Below are 12,400 nucleotides of genomic sequence, written 5' to 3' on the forward strand. Positions count from 1 at the left end.
AATTATAGTTTACAAATGTGAATCTGTATTTATCAGCAAAATCTATTGTTAACATTTATTTAAAGACAGATAAACTTGGATTAGCATTTGTAAACTATAGTTTACAACCGTTAAATATAGTTTTACGGATGAAAACTATAGTTAACGAATCGTTAACTATAGTTTACAGTTCGTAAATTATAGTTTACAGTCGATAAACCTAGTTTATCAACTGTGAAACTATGTTTAGCTCATTTTTGTGAATTTGGCGTGCCATATCAATGCATTGCAAACATGTTAGCAAATTCAAATAGGTACATAAACATATTGACAATGTTTAAACAATATTAACTATATTTCTTCAGCAAGAATTAACCTAATTGTGGCTAGATATAGTGTAATATATGCACCACTGCAATATTACAAGTCTGATTAATATATATATATATATATATATATATATATATATATATATATATATATATATATATATGTGTGTGTGTGTGTGTGTTGATCACAGAACTGCAAAGGCCATTTTACTTGTGTCCACTGCAGGACTGTTATTGTCCGTATAATATGTACAAACTATTATGAAGATTAGAACATGACCAGATGTAGTGCATTATTCTTCTCAAGAACCACTGGGCCAGAGGAGCTGAGATTTACTTGAAAGTTGTCTGACATAGTGCAGATTCAAGTTTGTAAAAATCTTGGTTCCCGGAAGTAGGTTGGGGTCACAATATGGATCAAAGTTTTACATGGGAATATATAGGGAAAATCTTTAAATATGAGCTAAGGTGAGTGATGTAGCCCATGGGCCTTTTGTTTTAGCTCTAGGATTCAATTATACCAACACTCAATGTAATTAAATGTAGAAGTTAAATCAGCTGGCATACTGACTTAGTTAAGCACTATGTGAGCGGATTTAACACTTATTTTTTAATTACATTGACCAATACTATTTTTGACAAATTCATACTACATTGTATCTACCTCTTTCCACTGTTTTGCAGAATTGCATGTATAGCTGTATTGTCAAAATTCGAAAGTATTCCCAATCCAAAATTAGTCAAATTTTCCCCTTTAGGAGAATTTTTGTAATCAAGAAATTCCCTTTGATTTGCACAAAATTTATGCATGCAACATATCTTGATTAAATCGGGATCAACATTCTCCTATATTCTTATCATACTAATAGTGCAGATTTTACTCTTGTTTTGTTTTTCTTTTTATCGTCATTGCACATTGAAATGTTAACAATCATGTATGCTGTATGCTCGAGAGGGCCCTAATTTGGAAATAAATCATATTCTATTCTATTCTATTCTTATCATTCAGACGTTTGTCAGAATTATTGGACGCTATTTGTCCCTCATGCAGGTAAAAATAAGAACATGCAGGCTGAGTCTGATGTATTTTACCCCACCTGTTTGTATTTAAACATATCGAATTGAAAATTGAGACAATGAATCGAACATTGAATCAAGCATATATATTGAACAGTATCGATACTTCGGGGAATCGTTTCATCCCAAACAGTTGAAATTTACATAAAAACTTCTTGACATAGACAATGCAGATTCAAGTTTGCCCCAGGGATTAGGGTAGGTCCACAACAGAGAATCAAATTATCATGCAAACCGGATTTTTTTTAGGGTCTCTAGGGTGCCGAAATAAGGCCCCATTCCCAATACTAAATGCAGGTATTTTTCCCAATTTGTTTTTTGAAATTCCTAAATAATGAAAACCAATCAAGCAGTATAGCCTAATCTTTAATAACTCTTCTTCACATGTTCACAGATTACAATTTTTGCTTCAAAATTATTAAGTAAACCTATTTTTTTGGCCTCTGTTTATTTGAATGAGGTCAGCTTTGACCGAATTGAAAGTCGGAAGGCGTCCAATTACAATCTTCACAAAAACTCAGTGGCCTGAAGACTAAGGCCAGTGAATTTTAAGGTCAAGTCAGTGAAAATAAAAAATCAAGAAGTCTTATGGGCTTGTAGACTTTTTGTTAGTCACATCAAATATAATGTTGGATGTATTCTAAAAGTCTTATTTGCATAAATTTACTGTCAAAACAAAAATAAATCAATGCATAGCACATAGAGTAATTAAGTGTTGAACATTGTGGTTTGTTTATTTTTTAAAGTTAAGAACGATAACCATTCTTGTAATTGTCAAAGTAACTTGTACGTAAATTGCCTAAATATTCAATGAACAAACGTACTCATTGAAACAACAAAAATGGCTGCATAATGTGTATCATACCACAGTCTGGTAATTGCATTGTCCAAATAAATTGAACTTCATTAGTTGCAGTTATCTCTGATTTAATGCAATTTGTATAGCTTTTATACGCCCGTCGAAGACGGGACGTATTATGGTATGGCGTCGTCCGTCTGTCTGTCCGGACCTTGTGGGCAGGATACAGACTGAACCATAAGCCCTAGGACTTTACAACTTGGTACATTTGATCACCATGGTGAGAGGAAGATGCCTGTTGTTTTTCAAGGTCAAAGGTCAAGGTCGTAGTATCACTTATTAGGAAAACCTTGTGGGCAGGATACAAACCGAACCGTAAGCTCCAGGATATTATAACTTGGTATATTTGATCACCATGATGAGAGGAAGATGCCTATTGTTTTTCAAGGTCAAAGTCACAGTATCAATTAGTAGGAAAACCTTGTAGGCAGTACATACAAATCGAACTATTGGGACTAGGACCGTCAAACTTTGTACACAAACACTTTATGCCAAGTGGAGGATGCCTATTGTTTCTTAAGCTCAAGGTCATAGTAGCAGGATGCAGACTGATTCATCGGGGGCAAGGACCATTAAACTTGGTACACATACATCTTATGCCAAGTGAAAATATTACATAGAAAGTACATGATTTGTCTTGGGGTTTTTTCGATGCAAAGAAAGTATGTCACACTCTGATGATTGCTGATACTACTTGAAGACAAGTTCTACAAATCGTGATGTAAGAAAAACACCCTATATTAGCTTTTCACGGGCGTATTATGTACCATTGGCGGTACTCTTGTTAGAAATAACGAATTGCTTACATTTGATGTTGGTAGAGAAGATTACTTTCTAAGGTACACTTGGGCTGTTCCCTTACCAAAAAATAAGGCTTCTGGCGAAGTACTGCGGCGAATCTGCTGCAAACTTAGCGGCAAGGTTACGGCAGACTGTTTGCAGCAACCTTACGGCGACTTTTTACCATGCAAATGAAGTTTGCGGTAAACTTGCCGCAAACTTGAGATTGCCATATATGGAATGGTTTATGGTGAACCTCTGGTGAAGTTTTGCGGTTAACCTTTGGTAAACTTCTGATAGCCATCTACACTTTGCGGCGAACCTTTGGCAAACATTTTCAGATAGCCTAATATAGTTTGTGGCAAACCTCTGGCAGCTTTCAAATATACCTCCCTAAAACTCCCAAATGGCCATAAATACATTAATTATGAACACATTAATTATGAACTTGCATCTAGCATTCATATCAGTTAATTAAAAGAGGAATGACTTGCATTTACATGATTTATGATAGAAAATCAGTTGATGACAATTTCATTTTTAAAATATCAATGGTTATTTTTAAAAGAATGTAATCACTGGTGCTTCTTCATATCTCATGCATGCTTGTAATTTAACCCACTGAAAGCAGTAAATTAATTACCATAAGGACTATCACCATGGTCTAGTAAACTGGTACACCACACCACTTTCTACCAGTATTACTTAGAATAAAATTACAGCTAGTCAGCTAGTGACTAAAAGGATAATACTTTTCAGTAGCCTGTAGGTTTCTTTCATGAAAAGTGTCTTTTACCTTGCCAAAAAACTACACACTAGACCAAGTTAAAGTATAATCTATGACTATATGCAACACCATCAGTAACAAATAAATCAATTTATATTGATTTAATATGCATAAAAAACACATCAAATTTAGAGAATTGGCCATAGATTTATACTGTTCCCAATAATATAAGTTTTTTAATTATAAAAAAAAATAAAATAATAATTACCCACAAGTCAGTCATTTCCAATAAACTGAATTTTCAATATATGAATTGAAAACATGCATTTATGATTTTACTTACATCTGGATGAAAAAGCAATGTGTCTATCATGGCTTTCATTTGAAATCACAGCACTTATTCCCACTCAATCCAATTTTTGCAAATTCAGATCAAATAATCAATGTCATCCATGAAAAAAATTACACAATGTTGACTTTTGAATTAAATGAAATAATGCACTGGATGTCTACTTAGATAGTCTATTTTCTTTAACAGCACAGTACATGGTTCCAGTCTTTGTATTTATAGCTTTCACAATCATGAATGTCTATGTTGTCCATCCCCAATGTTGTAATGGCAAATGCTGTAAGAAAAAGAATTACAAAGATAAATCAAACTTGAATAAACATAATTCAAATTACAAGAATAGTGTTAATTTCTTAAAATATCTTTCATTCTGATTTCACCTTTCAAAGCATGACCAAGAGGTGTCTGCAACAAAATCATTGCAAGTTTTTTCTGCAACTCTTGGTTCATACAAGACATTCATAACTTATTTTAAACAGTGGGGTTTTGTCTTCCCTGTTGTCGTAAAGTATGCTACCAGAGGGCATAGTACATTAGAGAGCACGATAGGAAGGATAACTCTGGGTAGAACATCAAGATATTGAGTGAAACGCGATGAGTACTGTAAATTAAAGTTATTGTCAACATTAATGTTATTATAGAAATTTCAAATTCAGTTGGATATACTTTGGTTTTATTGTTAAATGTGTTGTATAAATACGACCAGATGGGCTACCATGTCATGATTCAAAATAAACTAGACCGGACCAAGTTTTTACTAGTCTGAGTGTGCCCGATGTGCTAACCAAATTAATTACCACACGTATATACCAATTAAATTATTATTGCCAATATTTTAATTAACTTGCATAACAGCATAAATGCCATTTTATTGATTAAATTATAAATTATATTTGTGAATACAAACAGGCCTAGATATTTTATATTGGCACAAACACAATTAATATAATTATCATAATCAACATACCACTTTCAAATTCAATCTCTCCATATGATACATGACACCATCTGTCTAAGGTGTTTGGACTTTCTCCTCCCTCGTTTCCCCTGTCTCCTCTAATTGATGTGATTTTACCAGGGGGGCTGAGTTCTTTGTCTGCGAGAATCGTATCACATACCACCCTTAGAAAACAAAACCATTTCAATAGTTTTGAACTTTTCAGACGTATACACACAGATATATACAGAATAGGCCTATGGTTTTGCATAAAGCAGAGTACGTCGTATCATGTAAAGTGAATGTCCAATAACACGATGGTTATGTCAAATTTAAAATGTATTTTTACACTAACAAATGCAACCAATGCATGTTCTTATCTATGATGAACTTACTGTTTTCGTCGGCAAATCTCCCTGGGAGTATAACTCTTCTTCTCGACATGCTGGCTTTCTCTTGAAATTTTCTCTACTTCGAATTGGTAGCGCGCGTCAATTTGAATAGTCTTGATCATCAAGATATATCGACTCGTTCGTACGCACATCTGATAAAAACAAGCGTCTGGGTGATCGAGACGGAAGAAATCGAAAGTTTTCAGGTACTATTTTAAACAAAACGAAATTAGTTTAGCATGCTGATACGCATTTTCTTTAAACAATTTCTTTTATTTTACAAAAGGATTTTGTTATTTTAAATAAATAGTTTTATAAAATGGTGTTATTATCAATCTAACTTAAGTATTCAAAGTATTCGGTTTTCAACTTTAATTTATAATTCTTCGCCCCGTGTTTACTTTCGGTTTCATTTTGGAAACGTGAGACAGTTGCTTGCAAGTTCAGCTAGTAGTTGGTGACTGCGAGGCATTCAAGAACATATTTTATAAACATTTAAAATGGACGGTTATTTGCGAGGTAAGTAGATGTTTCTTGTATTCTGTAATGTTATAATATATTTGCTTATACTGATATAAGGTAGAAACTGATAATACGGGTGACGATATGAATTAATGACACAGGGTTTTGACACAATCTGAGCAAACTGGTGTATATATTGTATAATGGTGAGCTATTATACTATATTTACCAGTTAAAATGCTCAGATTGTGTCAAAACTCGGGAGTTTATGACCATGCACCTTGCAGCTGGTGAGTTCATACAATATTTTGCAGGCCAATACGTATTGAGGTGAATGGTATAACTACTAGATAGTACGTTTAATTATTGAATGATTCAGTAAAATAAAGCTACTAAAGAAATACCCATGCAATGTATTTAATGATGAAGGCAAACCATTGAGGGGGGGGGGGGTAATTAGCTGATATAAACAGTCTGACTAAATATATTTATATATAATTAAATATTATATATTTTGATTTCGTATATTTAATCATTTTTGTAGACGATGGCAATATTGACAAGCATTTAGAAAAAAGAGTAGACAAACTTGGAGAGCTAGGCCTAGATCGTACTCTGAAAAGAAAAATCCACCAATGAAAACAAAGTGTCCAGCTGTCAGCTGATGTACAAGAATTTTGAGAAGCCCAGTCACAAGTTACATCAGATGATGGCGATTCAATAAATTATTATATTGAAGAACATATGGAAGAACCTGCGAATGTTGAGGCGGTACAACGATTAATCGAAGAGGCAATCTTTTACAGTGAAGATGATGACAGTGATTTAATTTCCAATGAGAAATGGCATGATCTAATGGACTTTCCAGAAATGGTAGCTGATGATTGAATTTTTGTATTGTAAATAAAATTGTATAAAATTTAACCTGCATGCATGTTTAGTGTTATTTTAGCTTAATTTATAGCCGCTGCAGTCTGTTACAGAACCATTAATGCTTTAAGTATAAAATCAATTTTAGAAAACAAATGTGCATCAACAAAAATAATAATTCCTTTGTAAGATTTTAAAACTTGCTATGGATTAATCTTGAATTCAGTTAATACAAAATGACAAGATCACCTACATTACGAGGCAGTATATAATAAAATCTAAGCTCTTTGGTATACTTGCAGTGAACTGTAATTTCATTTGCCACAAGTTCACCGCTACCAGGGAGTATTTGGATCTCCTGTGATATACAAATATGGTAAAGAAAGATTTCTGGTATACTTCCAGCGAACTTCATGTTTGTTCGCCACAAGTTCACTGCTACCGGCGAATGGCTGCGAACTAGTGTTTAAGCTTTTGGTGAACAAAATAGTTAGCCGCTAGTTTACTGTAAGTTTGCCGCAAGGTTGCCGCATACTGTATAGTTTGGTAAAAATTTCCATGTTTGTGAATTTCTAGTCTTGTTTAAATGATTGAAGAGAGAGAGAAAGAAAATTAATGCTGTGTGCGTTGTCAATTTTCTGGTATCGACAGGAAGGATATCTTGGGGTGGATATGAATATGAGTAATAATCATATTTGATAAAGTTTCACTAAATTAATTCTGCAATTTAATATACAATGCATTCCATAATGTATTTGATAAACAAGTACTATGAAAATTTGGGGGGGGGGGGGGGGCAGTAAAATTCACTTTGTGTGAGTGAATTCAGACAGTTAACTGCTCCTCCTGGCCAGCACGTTTGAAATGTTTTTGTGAAGACTGCAATTATACCTTAATGCACTTTGGATTGGTTTCCTCCCTTTTTTAGCTCACCTGGAAGGCTCAAGTGAGCTTTTCTGATTGCCTGTTGTCCGTTGTCTGTCTGTAAACTTTTTAGCTCACCTGAGCTGAAAGCTCAAGTGAGCTTTTCTGATCACCCGTATTCCGGCGTCCGTCTGTAAACTTTTCACATTTTCAACTTCTTCTCAACAACCACTGGGCCAATTTCAACCAAAGTTGGCACAAAACATCCTTAGGTAAAGGGAATTCTAAATTGTTAAAATAAAGGGCCAGGCCACCTTCCAAGGTGAGATAATCAAGAAAAGGTAAAAATAGGGTAGGGTCATTAAAAAATCTTCTTCTCAAGAACCACTGGGCCAGAAAAAATGAAATTTATATGAAAGCTTCCTTATATAATGCAGATTCTCAATTGTTAAAATCATGGCCCCCAGGGGTCGGATGGGGCCACAATAGGGGATCAAAGTTTTACATACAAATATATAGGGAAAATCTTTAAAAATCTTCTTCCCAGAACCACTAAGCCAGAAAAGCTGAGATTTATATGAAAGCTTTCTGATATAGTGCAGATTCAGGTTTGTTAAAATCATGCCCCCTTGGGTAGGATGGGGCCACAATAGGAGATCAAAGTTTTACATACAAATATATAGGGAAAATCTTTAAAAATCTTCTTCTCAAGAACCATTGGGCCAAAGAAGTTCACATTTACATGAAAGATTTCTGACATAGTGTAGATTCAAGTTTGCAAAAACCATGGCCTCCAGGGGAAGGTTTGGGGCCATAATAGGGACTACGGTTTTACATGCAAATAGATATGGAAAATCTTCTGATATGCACCAAGGTGACTCAGGTGAGCGATGTGGCCCATGGGCCTCTTGTTACATTTTTGACTTCTTCTCCAGAACCACTAGGCCAATTTCAACCAAATTTGGCCAAAAGCATCCTTGAGTGAAGGGCTTGCAGGTTTGTTCAAATGAAGGGCCATGTCCCTTTCAAAATGGAGATATAATCACAAAAATGCAAATATGGGGTGGAGTCATTTAAAAATCTATCAAGAACCACTGGGCCAGAAAAGCTGAGATTTACATGAAAGCTTTCTGACATAGTGCAGATTTTTAAGTTTGTTAAAATCATGGCCCCTGGGGGTAGGATGGGGCCACAAGAGGGGATCAAAGTTTTGCATACAAATATATAGGGAAAATCTTTAAAAATCTTCTTCTCAAAAACTACTGGGCCAGGAAGGTAGAAATTTACATGAAAGCTTCCTGACATAGTGCAGATTCAAGTTTGTAAAAATCATGGCTCCTGGGGGTAAAGTTAGGCGACATTAGGGGATCAATTTTTACATACAAATATATAGAGAAAATCATTAAAAATCTTCTGAAAAATCACTTGGCCAGAAAAGTTTACATTCATATGAAAGCTTGCTGACCAAGTCCAGATTTAATTTTGAAAAAAATCATGGCCCCCGAGAGTAGTTTGGGGTCACAATAGGGATCAAAGTTTTACATGCGAATATATATGGAAAATCTTTAAATATGAGCCAAGGTGACTCAGGTGAGCGATGTGGCCCATGGGTCTCTTGTCTTTGTATGAAATATTTTTCCCAATTTCAAGCAAATGTTGTTATATTTCGTAATTGGAAAGGCCCTTGAAATGAAGACCTTAAAACACCTGCAAATATATAGGGTAAATCTATAATTTAAATTTTCTTCTCAAGAATAAAAGTGGAAGATTATTTGAAAGCTTCCCGACATAGTGTAAATTCAAGTTTGTTCAAATCATGTCCCTTGGGAGTAGGGTTGGGCCAAATCCGGAGCTAGGGTGGGCCACAATAGGAGATAAAAGTTCTGCTGATATATTATTATTAGAAAAATCTTTGTTGAACTATATAAGCTAGGACTTTCATATACATTTTTCACAGCAAGACCTTTCATGTGATGCAATGGTGTGTAATCCTGTGAACTTGACCTGGTAGTTTGACCTACTTTTAATAAAATAAAAATTGGCCTATTCAATATCTCCTGAACTATTTAGGGTATAGGGCTTTCATATTTTTGCCCCTGCCACGAAGTGGTCGGGGCATGATAGTTTTACCCTTGTATGTCTACCTAGGTTGCCTGAATGGCGAGTCCAAATTCTGACGAGTGTTGAACCCTGTATATGCACTTGTATTCCAAATAATATGATATCTACATTTATGTACTTCAGTTCTTTAGTTCAAATCAAGTGTATTTAATGTTATCATTGCCAGTAATTTATTCCTGAAATGACTTTCATTGTTTTTGTGTGCTCCAACAATTAAAGAAATGCACATCATTCGTTTTAGGTTTTAAGATGAGCACAACAGAGGAGATTTATGATTTTCTCAATGATAGAGGGCTCAACCAAGAGAATTTAGAGATAATGAAAAATGAAAAGGTATGTACATATTTTATTAGTATAATAATTATGTACGAATCAAAATAAAGTATGTGAATCATTCAGCATAGGTGCAAATACACTATTTTTATGTAATGGTGTTATAATTTGCATGCACTCTGTATATAGATAGTAGTCAGGGTTTGACTTTGACCCATGGTGGACGATCAATAGAAGGCAAGTGCACCAAGGACCAAAGTCTTACTATTTCATCATAGTACATGAAAATCATAACATTATCATTGAGATGACTGTTCCTAGGTTTTTTGTATGAAAGGTGTCAGCAGTGGGTAAAAGTCACTCAGGTAAATGGAACGCCAAATTAACATAGACCCAAATAACTGCAGATATCCTCAATTATTTGAAGATGTCATCAATTCAATTATTGCTCTCTTTAATTGAATTAATGGGCGCATTACATCAATTATTGCTCTCATCAAATGAATTAATGCGCACTTTGATTCAATTATTGCTCTCATCAATTGAATTAATGTGCACATCAATTGAATTAATGAGAGCAATAATTGATTTAATGCACGCATTAATTCAATTATTGATCTCTTCAATTCAATTGATGCGTGCATCAATACGGGATATCGGAACCATTAATATTATTTTGTCTCCGATTCCGGCGAGGTTTTAATATTTAGTCTGTCCAACGAGATCATGTTTTCTGCATTAGCTTGGGCAAGTTTTCATGAAACCAGTACACGTTAACTATCAGATATAGTTGAGTCTAGGCACTTAGCATCGTTTTTCAAAGTTGTGGGGGGAATGGGGTGGGGGGAAATCGCTGTCATAACTGTATGAAAATTCTTTATTACACGTAGCCAAAAAAAAAAAAAAAGGAGATATGCCGTTTAAAGGGGGAGGGGTCACAATTCACTCTGTTCAACCTTGTATTTTCACTATTGTCTGGAGATTGATGCATAAATTGTGATTATTTTTTATTCATAAAAAATTTGTATCATTTGATAGCGGTCGCTTGTTATAATGACTCGAGAAAATCTCGCTAAGTAAATATCTACATACAATGGAGAAAATAAACGGTACTGTGAATTTTTGTTTTGTCTCTGCTACCAAACATCAGAAATTTAAATTAAGAACTTATGCTTTTGGTACTAGGGTACTTACTAGCAACATTTTGAAAAAATAATCTTCAAATCAGGCAGATATTTCTGTATGAGAAATGAGTCGTCTTTAGCATCACTAATTTGTATGTACAAGAGTTACCCAAGTGAAGCATCACTTTCGTAACTTCTTTTTCTGAAGAGCTCCAAAAATTTTATAGTTCTGATATCCTGTATTTTATTAATCAGAGCAATAATAGATTTGACGTGTGCATTAATTCAATTATATTGTTCTCTTCAATTCAATTGATGAGCATCATGCAATTTCGTAGAAATATTGCTCACAATAATTAATTTTGAGCTCAGTATAAATAATTTAATGATCTCTTTAATTCAATTGAAGATATATTTGATTATTTACAATGCCTTTGTATAAGGAATTAATGCGCGCATCAGTTCTTTTAAAAATCATTAATTCAATTGTGGATATGTTGAATTGAAGATATCTTTAACTATGTAGTTGCTCTCTCTAAATGAATTATTGCTCTCTTGAAACAAATTAAAGATATATGTATCATTAATTCGATTGAAGAGAGCAATAATTGAATTAATGCGTGCATTAAATCAATTATTGCTCTCATCAAATGAATTAATGTGTGCATTAAATCAATTATTGCTCTCATCAAATGAATTAATGGTGCATTAGCCAATATGGCCATATAGTGAAAATGTATTAAATCTTATAAAATCTTCTCTAGCTCCCATTTGAGAAAAACTAAATCCATGATTATGATATCCATGAAGCTCTCTACCTGAATTGTGAAATTTATGGCTCCTGGGTCAGGGGTTCAAGCCCTAGGGTGGGGCCAATATAGCCATATAGTGAAAATGTTTTAAGAAACCCTTTTCTCTACTCCCATATATATTTGAGAAAAGCTAAATGCATGACTATGATGTCCATGAATCTCTCTACCTAAATTGTGAAATTCATGGTTCCTGGGTCAGGGGTTGAGGCCCTTAGGTGGGGGGGGGGGGGGGGGGGGGGGCTAATATGGCCATATAGTGAAACTGTACGTATTAAAACTTTGAAAATCTTTGTATATATAATCTCATATATATTTGAAAAGAACTAAATGCATGATGCTCTCTACCAAAATTGAGAAATTCGTGCAGGGACTGTATGGGCACATATGAAAATTAAAAATAATTTTTTTTTTATTATCTGCTTTCACAGTCATGTAAGACAAACTA

At 34.2% G+C, this 12,400-nt stretch overlaps 1 protein-coding gene and 1 long non-coding RNA gene across 3 annotated transcripts; one reads left to right on the top strand and one right to left on the bottom strand.

The window, feature by feature from the left end:
• Nucleotides 1–3,900: 3,900 nt before the first annotated feature.
• On the bottom strand, nucleotides 3,901–5,596 carry LOC130055114 (uncharacterized). Of its 2 annotated transcripts, XM_056166621.1 has the most exons (3): nucleotides 5,433–5,596; nucleotides 5,068–5,222; nucleotides 3,901–4,377 (listed from the first exon to the last, which is right to left on the bottom strand). In XM_056166621.1, exons 1-3 carry the CDS (start codon nucleotides 5,579–5,581, stop codon nucleotides 4,283–4,285), a joined length of 399 nt encoding a protein of 132 aa, XP_056022596.1. In that variant the 5' UTR covers nucleotides 5,582–5,596; the 3' UTR covers nucleotides 3,901–4,282. The 2 variants fall into 2 exon arrangements, 1 of the variants encoding a protein (XP_056022596.1); XR_008803352.1 differs by lacking the exons at nucleotides 5,068–5,222; nucleotides 5,433–5,596 and adding an exon at nucleotides 4,481–4,604.
• Nucleotides 5,597–5,812: 216 nt separating this feature from the next.
• On the top strand, nucleotides 5,813–6,821 carry LOC130055115 (uncharacterized). The gene is made up of 2 exons (XR_008803353.1): nucleotides 5,813–5,948; nucleotides 6,436–6,821. It is a non-coding gene; the product is annotated as an uncharacterized LOC130055115 (long non-coding RNA).
• Nucleotides 6,822–12,400: the final 5,579 nt, after the last annotated feature.

The sequence above is a fragment of the Ostrea edulis genome, chromosome 5, assembly GCF_947568905.1.
Source record: "Ostrea edulis chromosome 5, xbOstEdul1.1, whole genome shotgun sequence".
Taxonomy (NCBI): Eukaryota; Metazoa; Mollusca; class Bivalvia; order Ostreida; family Ostreidae; genus Ostrea; species Ostrea edulis.